The sequence below is a fragment of the Stenella coeruleoalba genome (genome assembly GCF_951394435.1).
Source record: "Stenella coeruleoalba genome assembly, chromosome: Y".
NCBI lineage: Eukaryota > Metazoa > Chordata > Mammalia > Artiodactyla > Delphinidae > Stenella > Stenella coeruleoalba.
The window spans coordinates 1,783,300-1,806,236 of record NC_137168.1 but is presented as its reverse complement, the minus strand read 5'-3'; the positions used below and the strand labels follow the sequence as shown (position 1 = coordinate 1,806,236).

Here is a 22,937-nt window from a genome sequence, read left to right as displayed (position 1 = left end):
TCGAGCAAAGAGCTGGGTTTGCCGGACACTCCCCTCTCATGCCACAGAGCTTTGGGCTCTATGTCCCCTGGAAGAAAAGTATCCAGCAACTTCGGCCACCATGCATTTCCTTGTACATTTTCTGAGAGCTCCCAGTGGTTAAAGGTCCCGAGGCAAACCGGATATTGATTTTCTGATTTTGGAGCGCGAACTCCTGGCTCCAACTGGCACAGGCCACATAGGTATCACAGGGCACCCGGGCACCCCAGACGCAAGGCCGGAGGCCTCCCTGGAGGCGAGCTCCTTGTGGAACCTGGGCTGCTAAGTCCGGGGGACGGAAGGGGTGTTTTGGCGGACCCGGCAATCCCGGAGACCGGCCTGTTTCCACAGGGCGAGGGGCGAGGCAGCCGAGGGTGACGCCCACTGTCCTCGCCCTGATTGGTCGTGATGGGGCCGAGCGGCCTGGGCGTGGCTTGGAACTCCTTCCTGCCACCTGGACACGCATGCCTGGCGGCCAATGCTCCTGCGCATGCGTTTCAGCGCTCTTCACCGCAGAGGCTCCAGGGAACGGTTCAGTCCGCAGTGAAGCGTGATTCTAGTCGCTAGGCCTGCGCGGTGCTCGGCCCTCGTGCTGAGCTTCCAGCTGCCGCACCTTCGCCGCTGCCCCAGCTCAGAGCCAGGTCCGCATGGGCAGTGAGGCGGGACCCGGGGTCGTCCTAGGTGTGGGAGGGGGTCCTCAGGAAGCAGGGGCCCGCGGGTCCCCAGGTGTGGCGCGGGAGGTGGGTAGGGTGCTGGCCCTAGCTGATGGGTGGGGCGAGGAGGCCGCCATCTTTAGCGGGGAGGTGGTGCGGCAATGCGCGGCCCTGTTGGAGGGAGAGGTGGCGCGGATCATGGAGGTGTTTTGGCAGCCTGTGGAGGACATGATGGAAGAGCTGGAGGTGGTGGCGGAGAAGCAGCAGCAGCAGGTGGTGGCGGAAGAGCAGGAGGAGAAGCCCCAGGAGCAGGGGCAGGAAGAGCCAGGGCCGTCCCCGAAGAGCGCCTCGCTGGAGGCGCTGGAGGCGCTGAAGGTCTTGCAGTTACAGCTGGAGCCTGTGAATAGGGAGTGCAGCCGACAACACTTTCGTCTCAAGGTCACAACACTTCGGAGGCGGAAACCTTATCTGGAACACAGAAGCACCATCATCCAGAGCATCCCTGGCTTCTGGGTCAAAGTTGTATCCTTAATTTTGTATTTGAGAGACCACGTTGTGGCCGGGCTAGTGCAAGGGGTACCTAACATAGCGGGCCGTTTGGGTACCAAAATGTATCCGTTGGATTGTGCATTGTGGGCACACTCAGGGAAATGTGATCCTGAAATTGTGGGGGCATGCTGATTTTCTGCATAGCAGGAAGTAAGACTAGGGCTTTAGTTGCAGAGGTCCAAAAAGGTATTGTCATTAGTACCAGGGCCTCTTGAGACAAAAGAGTTGTCTTGTGCACAGGTTCTTCTTGGAATAACCATCAGGGAAAACGGAGGTGAGAGTGGGGAGTTATGAATGCACATCCTAGTTAGAGCCAGGAGTGTTTGCTGTGCGGAAGTAAGCTTGTTCTGTCCAGATGGAGATCAGGGCCTCCCTCTCAGAATCGGAGGCTCCCTGTTTTAGTGCACAGATATGCACACCCCGAGGGGCTCATTGTTCCTTCATGCAGTCTGTATTGAAGGAATAGGACTAGATGCTAGTGGGGCCTTGAGATCAGACACTCCCAGGCCGCTGTCCAGGCTCGCTCTGTTCTCCCAGCCCTTTCACCTCCGGCATCTAGAGGCTCCTTGACGTAAAGCAGTTTGTGAACCACCCCCGGATGTCGGCCATGATTAGCACCCAAGATAAAGACATGCTTAGCTACATGACCAACTTGAAGGTCAGGCTGGGGAGGAGAGGGGAATTGATTTATCCCGGAAAGCAGGAAAGAGCAGGTCTGCTGGAGAGAGATTTCACCCTCCGCCTCCACTTTGTCCGGCAGGTGGAGGAGTTCGCAGATCGCAGTGATTACCGCAAGATCATGTTGTTTTTCCGGAAGAACCCCTATTTCCAGAATGAGGTGGTTGTTAAGGAGTATCTCATTGAGGTCACTGGTAAGTGACAGCTCCCTCGATCGTGGGGGAGGGCAGATGGGGTGAGGTGAACTTGAAACGTGATTTAGGCCCTTGTCCCACGCTCCTTTTCCCGCAGGATATAGGGCATCTCATCTCGCTCCAATTCAGTGGCACCGTCGTTTTGAAAAGGAGGTGTATAGCCGCAGGCACAACAACAGTGGCCTTAACTTCTTCAACTGGTTCTCTGACCACAACTGTGTAGGATGTAGCAGGATTGCTGAGGTGGGGTGCCTCTGGGCCTCCTCAGCAATGGCGATGTTGGTCGGGGGAAGGGGTGTGGGCCTGGCCTGGCCTGGCCTGTCCCGACCGGGCCCCTTTCCCCTACCAGATCATCGGCGAGGACCTGTGGCCCAATCCCCTGCGCTACTACCCGAGGGAGAAAGGCCCCACCGGGACAGGTCACCGAGAGGAGGACAGGTGGGTAAGGAGCCCAGGGGCTGGGCGCTGAAACGAGTAAGCTGGGTCGTTTATTTCACTCATGGAGGAGTTGAGGCTCAGAGGCATACAGTGACACCAGGGCGTGAGGGCGTCAGGGTGTGACAGCGCGTCTGGAAAACTGCAGTGCAGGACTGGTTCTGACTAGGGAAGCTTTAGGCGAGTGAAGCAGCATGAGAGTCAAAGTCACTGAGATTCAAAGGTGCACGTCTCTGAACTGTCATTCCATGGCCATCAACCCCACCCTCAGGCCTCCTGTAATGCCCCCTTAAATTTGGGCTTGGCTTTGGGCTTGCCTCAGGTTCCCCCCACCACCCCGTTTCCACAAAGGTGTGTGAGTCCCCTTTGTGCAAAGCCTTACCCCGCTGTCCCATCATTTTTTTCTGTTTTGATCATCACCGTCATCTTTTACTTTTCTTATGCATTTTCTTCACCTGCCATGGCTATTGTGAGAACAGTGGCCATTTTGCGTCGATTATGAAGAAAAGTTTCTAATATGCGGTTGGAGGAAATGTAAGAGATCACAGGGGATGTGACTCTGTCTCCTGGGCAGGGCCTTAAAAAGTTAAAGCGGTCTTTAGCATCGTTCAGAGAGGTTGGGTTATTATGTGTGTGCCTGTGTGTGTTTTCAAAGGCACTCCCGATCTTGAGATGCGTGTGATGGAGCATCGCCCTTGACCTAAGAAGCTGCTTTGGGTGAAGGCGAACGGTCAACGTGGTTGTCGTGCACACGAAGAAACGAAGAGAGGTCTGGTGGTGAGACGTACAGAGAGGGAGACACCAGTAAACCTGGAATAAAACCGGAAGATAAATAAGCAGCATCAGTTGTATGTGTTTGTGTGGTGTTTGTGCAGGGGCTCAGGGTAGACACATCAGCCCCAGGCAGGCTTCTCAGTTTGCTGCCTGGGAATTACCAGTCCATGGAGAGTTGTAGAGGTGGGGGGAAATCATACTTTGGGATTGCATCAGAGGATGCAGTTCTGCCTGTGGGATGGGGGTTGGGGAGGAAGGAGAAATAAGAGAAGGACTGGTTAACTGGGGCCTGTCATTTTTCCAAGGGAAATGCGAAAGTTCAAGGAAAGGGCCTGGTGAGCAAGGGCCTGAGATTGAAATGCTGGAAGTTAATTTTGTTGGATAGTGGTCCTCCATGTATCCTCCCTGTTGCATATCATCAGACACTTCAATGGGATACAACGGGGGGAAGCCTTAGCATTTAATTCACTGTTGGACCGGATGCCCTTCTAGTGCATATGAACACAGGGTCTTTTGCTGAGACAATTAGCCTCGCAGGGCTAGGGTTCCAGACAACATCTCAGGACATGGGGGTATAAGGTGTATGGAGGACATCTGAGGAGGTGAGGGAGACACGGGTGGGAAGGCAGTGAGGATGTTAGTTTGCTCTGGCAAAGGTGACCAGGGGAAAAGGTAAGTTTGCTGGGAAACGGCTAAGCAAACAAAAACGGAGTCCCTCACATCTGAGTGAGCTCATGTGAACTCTGTTCTTTTTTCCGGGGGACTCAGTTTGGGTACAAAAGGGCACACGGGGAGAGGGGAAAGGTGGGGGGAGTGGGGAGTTGGGGATGTTAAACAGGCAAGTGCCAGGCCACCCAGCTGTGTGCGCTCTGTTCCGTGACGGCACAGTGGTTAATACCCCTATTTTCAGACAGGCTTAAGCCCTCTGCCCAAGGCCCGCTTCAGGCCAGGTCCCCAGAAAGTAAACATTTTTCTCATGAACAGTCTGGTAGAGGTGTCCCATCCTCGCTGAATGGCTGGGCACACCGTGTTTCAACCACAAAGGCACTGTCCTTCTTCTGGGGCCTTGCCAGCACTCTGTGCCCCTGAGGCCAATGGGAAGACCTAGAGCATACCGAGCTCACCCAGGAAGTGGTGAGCACTTCGGGTGCTCCTTGCCAAGTGGCTGGCTGCTTCCCAGAAGCACGTCTGTCTCTGGACCAGGCAAAGGACAGACTCTGCCACAGACGGAGCAGGGAATGTTCAATGTTTGTCCCCCCAGTGTTCTTCTCTCTTCCCAGATACAGCGGCTCCAGCACAGGCGTCCCTGAGGGTGGCATATTGACAGTACCATTTCCGTCCCACGTGTTGAGCTCTCGCTCAACGACTTTTGGTAGAAGAGCCTTCTCCCAAAAGCCCCAGCTCTTTCCAGGACGAGGGTTTGACAGTCAAAGTTCATGGAGTCACGGATGTCCCCTTCAGAGTGCACTGAGTTAGATCACCTGCTCAGTGTCAGGTTTTGTAATGAACATCTACATCCCAGCTATGCCCCTTCTACAGTGGAGACATCCGAAGGTCTAGAAGGCAAGGCTTGGCCTTTGCCCGCTGCTGTCCCCACAACCACCCCACAGACACTGTGGAAACAGGTCTTCTCAGCTTCTCGCACTGTACACCTCAAGGAACCCTTGGGGCTTCCACATGCTGGTCCCTGTCTTTCCTGGTGCTGGTAAAAATAAACTATGCTCTGATAACCCTGCAGTGGGAGTGGGACAGCATACTGGTGCGTGGTCTTAGGCAACCTCAGACGGGGCTTGTTCTAAGGACTCCAGGATGTTTATCCACATCCAGAACATTTAGTAAGGTCTTGCAAAGGACTTAATCACCAAAGCAAAGGTTGGGACAGGCTCCCCCAACTCCTAACATCTCCTGCCAGTGCTTAGGTACCAAGGCTATGCTTAGGCCTGACCTGTCCTGGAGTGAAGCTGGGCAGACGTTCATGGATCAGGTAGCGGAACTGTAAACTGTGGACGGTTGACTTGATTGTCATTGTCTGGAGACTTGGCATGATGTGTGCCCCAGAGGCTATAGCTTACTGAGTTTCCTCCTGGGCTACAGAGCTTAGACGTAGGTGTGACCCGGCCTCTTAAGGGCTTTTTCACGTGGGGCCTAATATCTAGGTGCAAGTAGATTGAATGCACAGTTGCACACGTTGCCTGAGGTTTCCTTCCGTTGAACTTCAGGGCATGTGAGGCCCAGCAGATTACTGATCAATCTATGAGCATTCTGGCTCAATCACTCTGAGCCACGTTTGCGTTTCCTGGTCTCTGGACATGTTCATGTTTTCCTCTGTCTGAAATGAAGATGGTGTGTCCGTGTTGTGTTTGCCCATGATCTCTCACTCTGAGCGTGAGTTGGTGTTCCTTCCTCTGGCTTTGCCCATGCCTTCGTCCCTCTGATCTTCCACCCATGCCTGTGCCCATATGCACGCCTCTAGTGCCATAGCTGTCTCAGTCTGTTCATGTCCCTGTTTCGATACACATGCTCTGGGTTGCTGTTACTCACTCACTTATTTGTTAAGGTTTGTGTCTCTGAGTTGGTCTGTGCCTGCGTTCCACCCTTTCCTCCATTCCTGCATCAAATGCTTCCACCACCTTGAACTAGGACTTTTTTGTGAGTTCCGTTATCTTTGTGAGCAACAAGAAATGCTTTATTGCAGGTGGAGTTAGCCGTGACACACATTTGGAAACAGAGGAATAGGCATGCCCTTGTGGCAAATCACCAACAGACAAGAATATCTTGGTGGAGGTGAGAATATCATTTACGGCCCCCAGAGGGTGATGAGGACATTGAGGGAATGCATTTGCCAGGGAAGCTTCCAGGAGGATAACGTTTGGGGTTGACTTGTTAGTGTTTTGTAAACACTAGTGCAGGAGTGAAGGAAGATGACTCTTATTCCTCCCCATTTTATTCTTGCGTTGGTCATTAAACCGACATTATGTGGGCACAATTTCTTCATGAGTTTTAATAAAGCATCACCCGAACGATAGGAATTGGGGCTAGTCTTCCTGTGAAGAGAAAAGTTGTTAGAGAATCCTTGCCCTCGGTGACCTCCTATGACCCAGTGAGAGGGGGTGCATGAACAAAATACGGGCATACCAAATAGAAACTCGTGGACCAAGCACCTCACCCAGAGGATCAGGTGGTGCTGAAGGAAGGTGAGGGCTTCAGGAAGAGAGAGGTATGAGTAAAGGAAAGTGTGACGTGTAGATTCATGAGTTTTGCCATACCTGAAGAGTGTGAGGGGCATGATTTCTTGAAATACTTGTCCTGCCCCTTTCTCTCCTGTCTCCACCTGGGACTGCAAATACGTAAGCCTCGGATTGCTCAGTGGAGTCTGGCAAATAATCTAGGCTGTTACATTTTCTGCATCATTTTTGTTCTCTTTCTGCTCCTCAGCCAGGATGATTTCAATTAACCTGACTTTAGGTTTTGTGATTCTTCTGCCTGCTCAAACCTTCCTTTGAAGTCTCTACTGAAGGTGTTGATTCACATGCTGTGGTTTTTCAGCCCATAATTCCTATTTGTTTCTGCTTTAAATGTCTCTTTGTTGAGAGTCTCTATTTCGCTAGACCTTGGTCTCCTGGTTTCTTTTAGTTCTTGCTCCATCGTTTCCTTTGTCAGGTGAGCGTAGGTATGACTCTTGATTGAATGTCTGCCTACAGAGTTAAAGTACTTGGTTTCCTCATGCACAGTTTCTATTAATTTGCTTATCTGACCTGTGATGGGGCAAACACACACTTGTTTCATTGCATGCCTTGTAAGTGGTGTTGAAAACTGGAGATTTTGAAGTTTGGAATGCAGTAAATGGGGAGAAGCTTCTTCTCCCTCGTATTCATGTGTGGCTGCTGGTTGTAGTTGATCCTTTCCGTTACTATGCCGAACTATTTTTGGTTAGACGGCTTTCTTTGCCGTGTGCTGTGTAGTCACTGGTGTTCTGTTCCACTACGTGGGTGGACACAACCGATTATTATTTTTTTAAACCGCCGGGGTGCTGGGTCAGGGGGTTTGGGGAGGTAGCAAGGAAACACAAATTTCAAAAACCACTCTCCTGGTCTCTGCAGATTACCTTGGGGCTGGGTGCACAGCTTCATCACCGTATACACCATTTTCATTTTCCCAAGTTTTCCCACCCAGTACACCTGGAGACTAAAGATCAGCCAGAGGTGAAAACTTAGGGTCTCCTCAAATCTTTTCTGAGCCAGTGAATGTGTGTGACCTTGTCTAGCAACACGGGGACGGGCAAATTTCTCCTTTACCCCTGTTGAGGTCCTTTTGGCTCTCCTAATAATTATGTGGACACAAGACAGATTAACAGGAAAAACAAACCAATTTAATTCATGTACACAGAGGTCTCAGAAATGGGACCGCCTGAAGTGACCAAAGCCCGCTGAATGTATCTAGTTTTGGACAAATAAATATTTTTGTACAGTCGACAAAACAAAGAGGCTTGTGCTTGCTTGGGCAAGCAGCCTAATGAAGAAGTGTCAGCGTTCGTTTATCCAGCTTTCTTAGCCTTGAATTTCCTAACTGTGGTGACAAGGATGCTTTCTAGCCTCCTGCCATAGGGAGGATACCGTCACATGGATTTAGTTCGCACTTTGGGGGAAGGCAGGGGGCCAGAGTATTTTTGTTGTGGTTTTCGATCATTTCCCCTCACTGACCGTTTCCCTGGTAGCCTCCGTTCAAAATAATCAACGTGCCAGTGAGGCATATCTTGGGCGGCCCGCTCTGAGCCCCAAGGATTCCCTCCTCTGCAACTTCCCTTGATGTTTCACAAAGAAAAGGCTAAGGTGATGGCCGGGGAGAGCAAAACTGGGTGAGTAGCTCAGTGCTAAGAGACCTGCAAAGGGAGAAAAGAACATAGGTTAGAGTGAGGATGAAGAAAAACAGAAAAGAACAAATCAAATCAAAGTACATTTCCCCAAACCCTACCGAAACAGTTCCCCAGTCCTGGGAAGACATCAGTCCAATAAAACGGCTTTGCTTCATTTATGTGACGAAAGCATTTCCTTCACTTTTAATAAGTTGGAGACTATTTTTCCCATTTGATTTACGTAGAAGCAGTATTTTCCACCGATGATTGCATAATCTCATCCTCGCCGAGCAGTCAGGATGTCCAGAGCAAGTCCATTTTGGAGCACCACTGATGCTAGGCTGTTAACTTCTGACTGAAGTATTTTCACACTTTGCATAGGGGAACTGAACTCTTGTTCCACTACCATGGAGAGTTAAGATGGCTGTTCTAATTCATAACCTCCATAGCTTGGGAATAAGATCCTGAACAATGAAAAGAAGTTGGAGTTGTGATACCCAATGGATTGTCTATGACTTCCCTGCTGGCACCTTTATGGGACACAGTTTTATGAACAAAGGAGCCCAGGTTTGTAATTTGGCTGCATTTAGGGTGGAGTATTTGGTGACAGAAGGAGCCAGGTATCCAAGTCCCCATTGTCCTGACCGGTTAGGTGGACACCCTTTATATACTTTGCTGCCACCTAACATAAAAAGACCAGTGTGGTTTGCAGATAAGGTTACAACTGAGGCTCGGGCTTCGGAGGGCAGGTCCCAGGGAGAGGACTGGGGTTGGCTGCGTGAACACAGCCTGAAGGGGGCTAGTGCGCCACAGCTAGCCGGGAGGGAGTCCAGGGAAAAGTCTGGAGCTGCCGAAGAGGCAAGAGACCATTGTTTCGGGGTGCGCGAAGAGAGGGGATTCGGAGCACCGCCGAAACGAGCTTCAGAGACGGGCGCGAGACGCAGCTGTCGGTGAGGACAGAGACGGGCGTGAGACGCTAAGGCTGCTGCTGCCGCCACCAAGGAGCCTGTGTGCGAGCACAGGTCACGATCCACACCTCCCCTCCCGGGAGCCTGTGCAGCCCGTCACTGCCAGGGTGCCGGGATCCAGGGACAACTTCCCTGGGAGAACGCACGGGGGGCGCGCCTCAGGCTGGTGCAACGTCACGCCGGCCTCTGCCTCCGCAGGCTCGCCCCGCATCCGTACCCCTCCCTCTCCCCACTGGCCTGAGCGAGCCAGAGCCCCCGAATCAGCTGCTCCTTTAACCCCGTCCTGCCTGAGCGAAGAACAGGCGCCAGACGGCGACCTACATGCAGATGCAGGGCCAAAGCTGAACCCCAGGAGCTGTGCAAACAGAGAAAGGGAAGTCTCTCCCCGAAGCCTCAGGAGCAGAGGATTAAAGCTCCACAGTCAACTTGATGTACCTGCATCTGTGGAATACCTGAATAGACAATGAATCATCCCAAAATTGAGGCGGTGGACTTTGGGAGCAACTGTAGACGTGGGGTGTGCTGTATGCGACTACTAGCTTATGATTTTTATGTGTATCCTAGTACAGTTTTAGCCCTTGGTATCATTGGTGGATTTGTTTATTGGTTTGGTTGCTCTCTTCTTTTTTTCCGTGTATTACATTTTTATTATTTTTAATTTTTTTATTTTAATAATATTTTTAATTTTTTATTTTAATAACTCTAATATATTTTATTTATATTTTCTTTCTTCTTTTTGTCCCTTTTCTTCTTTTGAGCCGTGTGGCTGGCAGGGTCTTGGTGCCCCAGCCGGGTGTCAGGCCTGAGCCTCTGAGGTGGGAGGGCCGAGTTCAAAACATTGGACCTCCAGCGACCACCCGGCCCCACGTAATATCAATCAGTGAGAGCTCTCCCAGAGATCTCTGACTCCCTGCTAAGACCCAGCTCCACTCAACGAGCAGCAAGCTCCAGGGCTGGACGCCCCATGCCAAACATCTAGCAAGATAGGACCACAACCCCACCCATTAGCAGAGAGGCGGCCTAAAATCATAATAAGTTCACAGACACCTCAAAACACACCACCAGATGCGGCCCCGCCCACCAGAAAGACAAGATCCAGCCTCATCCACCAGAACACAGGCACCAGTCCCCTCCACCGCGAAGCCTACACAACCCACTGAACCAACCTTACCCACTGGGGGCAGACACCAGAAGCAATGGGAACTATGAACCTGCAGCCTGAGAAAAGGAGACCCCAAACACAGTAAGATAAGCAAAATGAGAAGACAGAGACATACACAGCAGATGAAGGAGCAAAGTAAAACCCCACCAGACCAAACAAATGAAGAGGGAATAGGCAGTCAACCTGACAAAGAACTCAGAGGAATGACAGTAAAGACGATCCGAGATCTTGGAAATAGAATGGAGAATATACAAGAAACCTTTAACAAGGACCTAGGAGAACTAAAGTGCAAGCAAACAATGATGAACAACACAATAAATGAAACTGAAAATTCTCTAGAAGGAATCAATAGCAGAATAACTGAGGCAGAAGAACGGAGAAGTGACCTGGAAGATAAAATAGTGGAAATAACTGCCACAGAGCAGAATAAAGAAAAAAGAATGAAAAGAATTGAGGACAGTCTCAGAGACCTCTGGGACAACATTAAACGCACCAACATTCGCATTATACGGGTCCCAGAACAAGAAGAGAAAAAGAAAGGGACTGAGAAAATATTTGAAGAGATTATAGTTGAAAACGTCCCTAATATGGGAAAGGAAATAGTCAAGTCCAGGGAGCGCAGAGAGTCCCAGATAGGATAAATCCAAGGAGAAAAAACGCCAAGACACATATTAATCAAACTATCAAAAAAGAAATACAAAGAAAAAAATATTAAAACAGCAAGGGAAAAGCAGCAAATAACATACAAGGGAATCCCTGTCAGGTTAACAGCTGACCTTTCAGCAGAAACTCTGCAAGGCAGAAGGGAGTGGCAGGACATATTTAAAGTGATGAAAGGGAAAAAACTACAATCGAGATTACTCTACCCAGCAAGGATCTCATTCGATTCGACGGAGAAATTAAAACCTTTACAGACAAGCAAAAGCTAAGAGAATTCAGCACCACCAAACCAGCTTTACAACGAATGATAAAGGAACTTCTCTAGGCAGGAAACACAAGAGAAGGAAAAGACCTACAATAACAAACCCAAAACAATTAAGAAAATGGTAACAGGAACACACACATCGATAAGTACCTTAAATGTAAATGGATTAAATGCTCTAATCAAAAGACATAGACTGGCTGAATGGATACGAGAACAAGACCCGTATATAAGCTGTCCTTACAAGAGGCCCGCTTCAGACCTAGGGACACAGACAGACTGAAAGTGAGGGGATGGAAAAAGATATTCTACGCAAATGGAAAGCAAAAGAAAGCTGGAGTAGGAATTCTCATGTCACACAAAATAGACTTTAAAATAAAGACTATTTTTCTTTCAGTAAAGTTACATGTACCTTTATTATATTAATATATACACTACCAAATGTAAAATAAAGACGATTACCAGAGACAAAGAAGAACACTACCTAGTGATCAATCCAAGAGGAAGATATAACAGTTGTAAATATTTACGCACCCAACATAGGAGCCCCTCAAAACCTAAGGCAAACGTTAACAGCCATGAAAGGGGAAATTGACAGTAACAGAGGACAGGCATCTGTGTTCCTCCCAATCCCCCTAGTCTGTTCTAATGGCAGGTAACTAAGATCACTGGGGCACAAGACCATCTGATTTAGAACATTTAGGAGGCTCCTTTTGTCTCTATTAGGGATCTTTACCAGCATGCATCTCTGAAAAAGGAATTTTTTTAGGCAGAAAACACTCATTGGAAATACAGTTCAGCCAGTTGGCCTATTATATGCTATAGTATTTTCTTACAGGGAGACAGGCAAAGAGTACCTGAAATGCTCACCAAGCAATAAAATAAGACTTCCACTATCTATCTGATTGAAACTTTGTATTTTCGTAAAACTGTACAGCCCAGGAGACCTGTGAGGACAAATACAAACTATGAATAACGGGCTTAATTCTCCTCCATTAAATAATAAGGAGAGAGGTTTCCACCTCTGCCTTTTGCTTAGAGCAATTATTTTAGAAAACTTGTCATTAAGTACTCTCTCCTCTTTTTGGAATGTGTATAAATCTTTCCGATGGGACTTTTCTCAGCTTTGTGACCCAGAAGTGTCCTTCTCAAGGACCTGGGGACTATCTCTTTGAAACAAAACCAGGAAGGGAGAGGGAGCCCATCTCCCAGGCTCTGTGGGAGGTGAGGGGCTGAGCTTCTGTAGGCTCCTGGCCCCAACCTGCAAACCTACCTCTCGTCACAAAGACAGGAGCGGTTCGTCTTTCCTCTGGACGAAGCTGATTAGCTACCACAGACGGTCCCTGCAATTCGCAGGTCAACTCGGGATGGCTGTGTATGTGTATAGTACACGCTGCTGCCAGGTCTTGCTGAGGCCTAGTCAGTGCTCATCTTGAGAACATTCACAGAAGGAGCTCTAGCTGCCTGGCCACATAAAAGGGTGAGATTTTCCTTCTGTCTTTGCCTCTGTTGGCGAATTCCCTGTGGTGTGCACCACATTCTGATTTAACGCTTATCTGATGATAAAACTGCTGTCTTTCTCTTCTGCTTTGTGGAGAGGTTTGCTGGGGGTTGGGAGGAGATTTGCGTTTTAAGTATATTTCCCAAATGAACCTCAAATCCTTTGTGGAATAGGTGAAATACAGAAACATAAGCTACTATATACATAAGCAATGACTATATCTACGTACACTCAGATATTCTTTGTAAGAGTCAAAATCATATTTATTGCTAATTTCCTTTTCATCTACTGCAATGAAAACTATGTTAAATTTTTATAGCATATGCTATTCATTAAATTTCCACTGGCTATGTCATCTATTCTCTAGGCTACAAAAAAATTCTACGGTAATTTATTGACAAATGAAAGTGTGGAGCAAATGTATTACGTATTTGACACTAATGGAACTATTATTCCCTGTTCATCACACAAACGCATCCCAGGAACTCCACCATCTGATTTCTAGGGTTTCCAGGAGCTTATCCCGGTTAGTTATGTTCACAAATTGTGCTTGCATCTGTGCTTTTAATGTAGATTTAGAAAAAAATAGCTCTATTATAAATCTTCAGGGGCTTCCCTGGTGGCGCAGTAACAGTGGTTGGGAGTCCGCCTGCCGATGCAGGGGACGCAGGTTCGTGCCCCAGTCCGGGAGGACTCCACATGCCGCGGAGCAGCTGGGCCCATGAGCCATAGCCGCTGAGCCTGCGCGTCCGGGGTCTGTGCTCCGCAATGGGAGAGGCCACAACAGTGAGAGGCCTGCGTACCGCAAAAAAAAAAAAAAACAAAAAAAACTTCAAAACATGGCTTCTTATTTTCTTTGTGTAAAATGCTACCAGCGGGGCTTCCCTGGTGGCTCAGTGGTTGAGAGTCCGCATGCCGATGCAGGGGACGCGGGTTCGTGCCCCAGTCCGGGAAGATCGCGCATGCCGCGCAGCGGCTGGGCCCGCGAGCCATGGCCGCTGAGCCTGCGCGTCCGGAGCCTGTGCCCCGCAACGGGAGAGGCCACAACAGTGAGAGGCCCGCGTACCGCAAACAAACAAACAAAAATGCTACGAGCAAAGGAGAAATACCTTCAAAATGATGGAGTTAATTCATCCATTTGTTCCCTTATTTTAAAATATATATAAAGGTTGCTAGGCATTAGGAATAACAAGAGGAAATGTCTCCTGTCCTCAGAGTGAGCACAGTTCCTTGGGGGAAAAGGCAACCTCTAAAGTGTCAACTAAAATTGATGTGATCTATGGGAAGTAGAGGAAGAAACCAGCCTGGTTCAGTGAGGGAAGTCTGTGCAATTTCAGATGGAATAATTTTGAAGTGACCCTAACAGTATGAAGTGGTTTTACTTGAATAAAAGAGAGGGACGACCCTCTCTATTAACATTCTATTTTTACAATACCAACAGAAATGTAAACTAGGTTATTTCTAGTACTGCTCTGACGGACAGTCTTATTCTGAGGGTTCCATATTGACTTGCGCTTCAACTCCTGTCTTCAAGGCTCTCTAGGGAGGGGGGCGTGCTCACCGTGCCCGGGGGATGCCCCCAGATGCGGGACCACCCGGCTCTTCCATCTTCCTTGGGAAAGCCTGGCCTTCACCCCAGAATCCCACACTGTTCAGAGACTTTGTGCTCATTAACTTCTTAATCTGGTCCATTCTAATAACGCAAAGCAGTTTTACTTAATTATTATTCTGAAAGTCCAGTTAAGAATTTAATCATTTCTAAGCAAATCACTTAAATACTAGTGGGACTAACCATGGTGCAGCACTTAACGAATTACTTGGTCTCTCTCTGTAGGAATATTATTTAGTCAGAATTGGACATCTCCTTTCTCTCAGCCAGCCCTCCTCTTAAACGACAATGGTTTTAAAATTCCAATTTTATGACGTAGTTTACCACTCTGCACTGGCATTATAAGAGGCATTTTCTAAATTAAGTGTCTGAGGTCTTTTCCATGCCGCTCAACTCGGAAACTCAGAGTTTGAGCTTATGGGTAGATGTACGATTGTATACTGGATATTTTGGAGAGACAGTCCTCCAAGATTTCTACTAAAGTGTACCTGTTTCTTTGGACAACTGGAATTGCCCTCCTCTACTTCTGATAAGTACTACACCCTATTAATTTTATATATTTAAACATTTTTTCCCTCCTATACTGAGTGTTAGCTGGAAGGTAGGAAACTCGCTCCTGATTTAGGAAAAGGAGACATTCTAGTCCTATTCAGTGCTCTATAACTTGTCCTAAAATTTCCATCTCTGTATCTATCTGCCTTTCTAACTACCTACCTATTTATTTTTTTCCTTTTCTTCCTTCTTCTCCTCTTCCTCCTTCTTGTCTCTTTTTCTGTCTCTGTCTTTGTCTTTATCTCAGACACACACACAGACACACACACACACACACACACACACACACACACACACACACTCCTCATGTATATCTGGGGAAGATGCTGATGAGATTGCTATTCTTTACAATCCCTAAAGATGTCAATCTTTAAAAGACAGTGTGCGATCTCTCCTTTGAGAACCTGACACCCTTCTGGGAAAGCAGTACACTTGCTGCTTAGTGGTGATGAGATGTCCCAGAAGCTACTAAAACCTGACTCCTGTGTTTTTTCTTGAGAAATTTAATCATCAACACAATTGCTAATTCAAACCCTGTAAGTTGTCCTTCATTTTATGTTACAGGAATGTTCAAAGCCAATAAATTGAAGTCACAGGTGCTCCACTCTCAGAGTTATTAAACATAAAAACTCTTTTATGTCCCTGAAGAGTCTGCTGAATTCATTGTACTAAGTACTTGCTTGCAGTCCTGGAAATGAAGGGCAAAATTGTATCAATTGGTGGGTGTGGATTTGTGGGTCCAAGTCCATTTATCTGGTAGAAAACTGATCCTGTCTTTATTTAAAGTCTTAATATCTTGTTCATCATGTATTCTGCATCACTTCTGAGTTTTTAAAATAGTGCATTAAATATTATTCACCTCGATTACTGAATTTTTTTGGTGCACCCCTAAATTCTGTATCCAATGTAACAGCCTCACTTGCCACCCTGTCCCAGTCCGGCAGGACAACCTGACGTTAGTTTAAGTTCTGAAGTGATTGAGGACTTCACTCTTGCTTTTCTTTTGCTTTGTTTTTTTACATAGTAAGTAGTGTTAAGGGTATGAACACGATAAATCGCCACTAACAGAGAAATATCGATAGAGACATAAAATGTGTCCTTGCTTTTATGTGCAAAATATCCAAACGCTGGATGGGTATATTCTGGTCCATCTCAGTTTTTTGGTGTACATTTAAGTTTAACCACGTTAAAAATACTGATAAAAAGTGGCAAGTTGTGATAAAATACAAATGAAGTGAGTCAATGCATTAAGGGCATATTCCAGCTTTATCGCACTCTATCCACATGATCCCAACACCTTTAAACCTCAGCCATGCCATCCCCTTGTGGGGACAATACATATCAATTTTGTGAAGAAGGTTTTCATCCACGATAAAATAAAAGCAAGCGTAATGAGGTAGGAAGTGTGGACTAGGTTATATTTAAGAAGAGAATATGAGTACGTTACAATCTGTGATGTACAAAGTTCTATAGGTGTTAGTCATTAGTTTTTCAGTTTTCACACCAGAGGTAAAACCTGGAGGCGGCGGCTGTGCCCCCGTCAGGAGTGTGGCGTGTGGACTCTACTCTCTGAATTACTCCAAGCCCACTCAGCCTGGTCACCCAAGGATCCCCGCATGAGACCACCTGCTTGCTTTTTGTTTCTTGTCTCCATGGCTCAGTGCTTTACTGCCAGAGAGACATGGGATTCCTCCTTTTCTTTTTCTGCTTCACGGAGACAATTGCCAGTGACAGAAACCCAGGAAAACTTAGCACAAAGCACAAAACCGAGTCTAAAACTCCCAGAGGGGAACTTTCTAAAAGGCCATTAAGTTTCCTAAATGATAACATAAGTGTGAAAAATCTCATAGGTTGGTGCTTTCCGTTTCCTGACAGGTAAAAATGGTAATAGTCATCACAGCCAGTGAACGACACTGACAAATGACACTCCTATAGTCTCTCTTAGTTCTAAGCTCATTCACATGTGTCGTTTCATCTTTGTCCTCGCAAGGAACTTGTCAGATTTCCATCTCAACGTCCTCATGCGAGTGAGGATAATGTCAAAAAACTTACAGAGAGACTGTGACTTACTCGAGATCACCAAAAAGAAATCTGAATGTAAGGTTCCTGTATCTTAGTCCTTTTCTATTGCAACCACGCCTCGCTGTTTTACTTAAAATTACGTTCATTTAAGTAACTGCTTCAGTAAAATGAAATGTTACAAGACTAGGAACCTTTGTAGGCCAGGTTACACAGTGCTCTAAACACTTAACCTACGTTATGGTTTGGTCTGACCATTACAAGTTCCGTACACTGCGGGCTTCGTCCTGGAGGTGTAACTTACACACAGCTTACATTAGCGTCAGGGGTACACGGTAATGCCTCGACGTCGGTATACACTGTGAAATCACCACCAGAATAAGCCTAGTTAAAGTCTGTCACGACACACAGGTGCACTTTTCTTCCTGCAGTGAGACCGTGTTTCATTCAGTGTTACTGAGAAGTAACTGACGTCCGCCACTGCGTTAAGTCTACGGTGTGCGCAGCACATGGTTTGATTTAATGGTGAGAACCGCCCCGTAGAGTTCCAATACTACGCAGCACAGTATTGCTAGCCGTGGTCACTGTGCGGGACATCACATCCCAGGGCTTCTTTCTGTCACAACTAGAAGTTTGCACCTTCCGACCCCTTTTCCCCTATCTCCTCCACGCCCCGCCCCCACCTCTGGCGACCACCACTCCGTTCTCTGCATCTAGGAGCCGGTTTTCTGTCTGTCTGTGGCCTGGATCCCACGGAGAAGAGAGGCCGTGTGCTCTTTGTCTTCGTCTGGCTACTTTCACTCACCCTATGGCCCTCCAGGTCCATCCGCCGTCACACATGGCGGCACGCCCTCCTTTTTCACGGCTGAGTGGCACCCATCGTGCGCGCGTGAGCGCCCCTCCGCTGTATCCGCTCTCCGCTCACGGACTCGCAGGGGCCCCCGCCGCGCCTACTGCGAAGAGCGCTGGGGTGAATGCGCCGCTGCAGACACCTGGCTGAGTCGGTGCTGACCCTGAGGGTTTGCCCAGCCCCGTCAGTGGCCCCAGGGGCACGGTCTGGCGAGCACCAGACTCTGGCTGACCCTCAAGCGGAAGCTCTGCACGGAGGCAAATGTAGGCAGTCCTGTGGGACCTCAAGCCTCAGCCCCTTCGGCCACCAGGGTCCGGCCGTGTCCCCCGGTGGCAGTTAAAACTGGGGCCACAGCCACTGACGTAAATCCGGGGTCACCGACGTAAATCCGGGGGTCAGCGACGAAAATCCAGGTTCAGCGATGTAAACCCGCGGTCAGCCACATAAATCCGGGGCCTCAGGCATAAAACCGGGGTCAGTGACGTAAATCCGGGGGTCACTGACATAAAACTGAGGTCACTGACGTAAAACCGGGCCCCCAGAGGTAAAGCCGGGGCCTCAGCCGTAAAGCCGGCGCCACGGACGTAAAACTGGGGTCACTGACGTAAAACGGGGCCTCAGACGTAAAACCAGGGCCTCAGGCGTGAAGCCAGGGCTGCAGACGCCTGTCAAGCCCAGGCGGAGTCCCTGGTGTGCTGGGCGGCGCGGGGGCTGCAGGAGGCCCGGCTCTGACCCCGAGGACACCAGGCCGCCGTGTGCGCCTCAGGCCACAGCCCTGCCCCTCCGGCGTCTCCGGGTCCCCATCGCCACGCAGCAGCCAGGCGGTGAGTCCCCGGGCCTCTGAGAGCGGCTTCTGGGGCCCTTGTGGGCCCGGCCCTGGCGGTTCTCAGAGCCAGGGGTTCCGGGGCTGCACGCGGGAGGAGGTCTTAGAAGTCGGGGTGCCGCGTGTGGGGTTAAAACCCTGCTCTTCAGGGAGCAGCCCAGGGTTATGGCGAGCCCGCGTCCCAGAGTAGGCATCGCTCAGCCGGGTTTCGGGGGTTTTCAGAGGAAGTGGTTCCAAGTGTAGCTGTAGATCCCGTATTTGCGGGGTGCAGGGGAGCGAGTTCAGCATCCTCCTCGGTCCCCATCCTGAACGTGAACCCTGTGGTTCTCATTTACCCGACATTACAGATCAGGAAACCGAAGCCCAGAGAAATTCCGATTTTCGCTCGTAGTCACTCACGGTGAACAGGGACTCGTGGACTCAAGAGTCAGGCAGCCCAGGACCCCATGCCATCCTGCCTCCCAGGAAGCTGCGCAGACACTCACTGCTTCGATGCAGTGCGACTGCATTCCTGCTCATGCACCGGTCTGCACAGGGGCTTGCGCAAAAAACCACAGACTGGGTGGGTGGTTTCCAGGCCAGAGGCGTGTTTCCTCGTAGTTCTGGGAGCTGGAAAGCTACGATGGAGGTGTTGGCTATTGTGGCTTGTGATGAGGGGCCCCTTCCTGGCTTGTAGGTGGGTGGCTGCCTGCCTACTGCTCACGCGGCCTTTTCCAAGCGCAGAAGAACGGAGAGAGGGGTGTCTCTCCTCCGCCTCTTACCGTCTTAGGGCCCCACCCTTACGAGTTCCTTTAATCATAATCACCTCCTACGAGCCCTGTCTTCAGACACTGTTGCCTTGGGTGTTAGGGCTGCAACATAAGAGTTTTCGGGGGACACAGTTCCGTCCAGGGCATATTAGCAAGCACAAAAATAAATGATTACTAGATATTTGGAACCCTTTGCAATTCGGTGCCTTATGTTTCTGAGGGGCTGCACTGTCTTCCTTTCCGTATTGCATATTAATTTCTCATTGCTTCTGTAACAAACTACCACAAATTCGGTGGCTTAAAACAACGTAAATTTATTATCCTGCAGCTTTAGGGATCAGAGGTCTGGAGTCAAGGTGTTGGCAGGACTTTGTTCCCTCAGGAAGCTTCAGAGAGCGTGCGCTTCCTTGCCTTTTCCGGCTTCTGGAGCCGCCCTGCATTCCTTATCCCGTGGCCCCTTTCCCCACGCAGTGTCTTCCCCACACTGTGTCTCTCTGACAGTCCTCTTCTGTAGTCGGATCTCCCTTTGCCCTGAAGGACAGTTGCCATTCTGCTGGGTCTGCCTGACTAATCCAGGGCTCTGCCATCTCAATATCCTTAACTTAGTCACATCTTCACTTTTACCACGTAACATAATGTATTCACCGGTTCCAGGGATTTGGATGTCCGTGTCTTTGGGGGGCCATTACTTCGCCTGCCACGTGGTGAGTACTACATTGAAGCAAACTGCTTTCTAATATCATTATGCTATGCTAATCGATAAATTACTAACTTAATATTCTAAAGTTAGAGTCACATATGTTTCAGCTTACTAAAGTGGCAAATGGTAGGCACACCTTGGAAGACACACTTACAAGGAGATATTTCAGTTTCTCATATAATTAGCCTATTTTCCTTGGAAATCAAATCAGGACTTGCCAGTTGTTGAAATGGGCTATCACCAGAATCATTTACTTTCTCAATAATTTAAAAGTATGTGGTGAACTAACATGTGCTTAAAGATCCTGAGTCTGAGTAAACAATTTGTTAAGATCCCTTCTAAAATTCTTCTCATGGTTTCCCGAGGATACAGATAGATGGTCTGTTACTTTCTGCAGCATTTCTCCTCTGATATGGGATATACTTGGGAAGCATCTCTTAGGGTTAATGTTGAAAGTGTTGCTTATTTATTCTAAGTATTCTGCACCTATTTCTAACAAAACACTTTCCTTTGAATTCTGTGTCAGTTTTATCTTCTTCAGTGTACTTGAAAATTGCCAGGTAAGTCCAGCAACTTCATCAGCCTTCATCCTCCTCCTTAAGAGTAACGAAAGGAAGGATTCTTACTTAATTTGGGGAGTACCCTTCGGGGAATTTCATTGGCTAGGTTATTATGCAAGTGGATGAAAGATACTACATGAAGATTGGCCATTGTCCAACTGGAGGAAAGAAAAGAGTTCATCGTAAGCCTGCCTTAAGGCCTTCACAAGAAAACTACTAGGTACCTATAACCATAGAGAGTGAGTCATGTCAGAGAATCTCATAGCTGAGATTCGTTTGTTTGTTTGTTTGTTTTCCTTGAAATCTGCACTCCCTGCCCGCAGAGGGAAATCTGTACTTGTCGGTGAGGCATCAGGGTCGTTCTCAGTAGGTTTTCAAAATATATTGGATTTAGGAGCCGAATCACTTGCCTCCTCCCCATGCCCCCAGCGCCCCTCACCCCTGCTCCAGAGTCTTCTCGGTGCCTTCCTGATATTCAGCACTTAGCCCCTCTCTTGATTTTTAGGAAAACTCTAGGTTAGTTCTAAACCCCAAATGTTTAAACCGAGCCTCCTCCGTCTAGCTCACCCCCAGACATCCTACAGATGGTTTTGTTTTGCTTTTGGTCCCAAGTCTGTGGTCCTTGGACACGTGCTCTTGGTGACCAGTTATCTGGTCCTTCATGTTTCAAGCTCCATTAATATCTCATTTCCAGAAAGCGCCATTCATAACTAGGTGTCATAAATGATTAACTCCAACAGATAGTCATGGCTATCTGATACATACATAATTTTTTTTTAACATCCTGAATCTCATTCTGATGAAGTACAGTAAATAATTCAGCTCCCATGGTCGAACGTTGAGAGTGAGCTCAGTTAGATGAATGAAGCTTGAAGATAAATACAATTCCATTAACAGAAGTTTATAATAATGATTTATCTAAACGTCTATTTGAAACGAAACAAAAAGCACTTGGGGTGGTGTCAGCAGGAAGTGCATATAGAATTGCAAAGTCAGTTCTGGGCCCCTCATCTCTTAAACACGTGCAGCCCATCGACAGAAGCAGGAATGTAGAGATATCCACGTTTCTTTCTCGATCCTACTCTGAAGTCAGCAGGGTGGGATGCATGGCAGAAATTTTGAGGATGCTTTAAATGTTGAGTAATCTCCGTACATCTCATGTCTTCTTGGACTTTGTCATTTGTTCTCAAAATGACAACATTTGTTCTCATTTGCACCAAAATACGTAATTCTGGTAAATTGTGATGTACAGTTGATGCTCGTTAAGCACCATAGGATTGATTGTAGGGTTACAAATCAGTTTTGGATTAGGCAAATTCCTATACAGGGATTCGGCAGGTAGTGAGCATCAGCTGTGATTGGTGAATCTCTATGACCACGTTTTCTCTTTGCTCTTGTGTGTGCTTCTATGCTCATTTATATGAGGGTTTATCATTGACTCTTAGGGAATGATAACGGTGCTGAAAAACATGGATGTGGAACTTGGAAGGCATCCACATGACACAAGAAGTCATTCAGACCCAACTATTAGAAAGAGTGAGTGGGCTCTCAGCAGAATGGCGAGAAATAAAATGAAAAATTGCACTTGCTGCAAAATATAACTACCAGTCATTTATCAGACACTACGAGTGTGATGTGACAGTGTCACGAGTAACCTGGGTTAAAGAGACGATGAGCGACCTGGGTAGCTAGTGCATCTCAGATAAGCAAACTTTGGAGATTAAACAACAACCATGTTTTGGTTGTAGCTCATGACTTCGCGGGTTAGGTATTTGGAGAGAACTCAGCTGGGCCTTTGTGCTCCACTTGGCGCTGAGGGAGGTCTCGCAGCAGTGTGCAGATGGCAGATGGGGTCTGGAGGGTCCAGGGGGCTTCCACTCACAAGTCGGTTGCCCTGGTAAGTGGATGGAAATCTGGATTCAGCTGGTAATGCCCACCTGAGAAGATTCCAAGAGGCCCCAAGGATTCCAGGATTCCAGATGCTGTCAGATTTCTGTGATGTAGACTTGGAGACCCAGAATGTCCCTTCAGTTGGTCAAGCAGCTCAGCGCAGAGAGGAATGTAGCGCGCTCTTTCTCTCTCTCTCTCTCTCTCTCTCTCTCAGTTGCAGAAAAGGCAAAAAGTGCACCCCGTGAAGTTATCCTTTCTACCCTTCAAAGTACCTGTAGTGAACATGCTGTACTTCTGTTGACTTCTACACCCCAAACCAATTAGTGGCAATACATTTACTTTAATGTATTTTAAAAATATCTTCTTAAATCAGGCTTGTTTGCTCATTAATATTTATTTTCTTAATCTAATCACCTAGGGTGAAAATAGAAACTATAAAAAGAAAGGAAATGTAGCTTGTGATGTGCAAATAATAGTAT

At 48.0% G+C, this 22,937-nt stretch overlaps 1 protein-coding gene across 1 annotated transcript; it reads left to right on the top strand.

Moving 5' to 3' along the window:
• The first annotated feature begins 269 nt into the window (after nucleotides 1-269).
• On the top strand, nucleotides 270-3,524 carry LOC307181046 (testis-specific Y-encoded protein 2-like). The gene is made up of 7 exons (XM_079911816.1): nucleotides 270-659; nucleotides 888-1,193; nucleotides 1,801-1,878; nucleotides 1,981-2,092; nucleotides 2,190-2,335; nucleotides 2,442-2,530; nucleotides 3,183-3,524. The coding sequence occupies exons 2-7, from the start codon at nucleotides 900-902 to the stop codon at nucleotides 3,196-3,198; spliced, it is 735 nt and encodes a 244-aa protein (XP_079767942.1). The 5' UTR covers nucleotides 270-659; nucleotides 888-899; the 3' UTR covers nucleotides 3,199-3,524.
• Nucleotides 3,525-22,937: the final 19,413 nt, after the last annotated feature.

Bases quoted from the DNA above. Each gene is read 5' to 3' on its own strand.
- LOC307181046 (XM_079911816.1), top strand. From the start codon at position 900: ATGATGGAAGAGCTGGAGGTGGTGGCGGAGAAGCAGCAGCAGCAGGTG. The intron at 1,879-1,980 runs GTCAGGCTGGGG...TTTGTCCGGCAG, and splicing joins GCTACATGACCAACTTGAAG to GTGGAGGAGTTCGCAGATCG. The intron at 2,336-2,441 runs GTGGGGTGCCTC...TTCCCCTACCAG, and splicing joins GATGTAGCAGGATTGCTGAG to ATCATCGGCGAGGACCTGTG.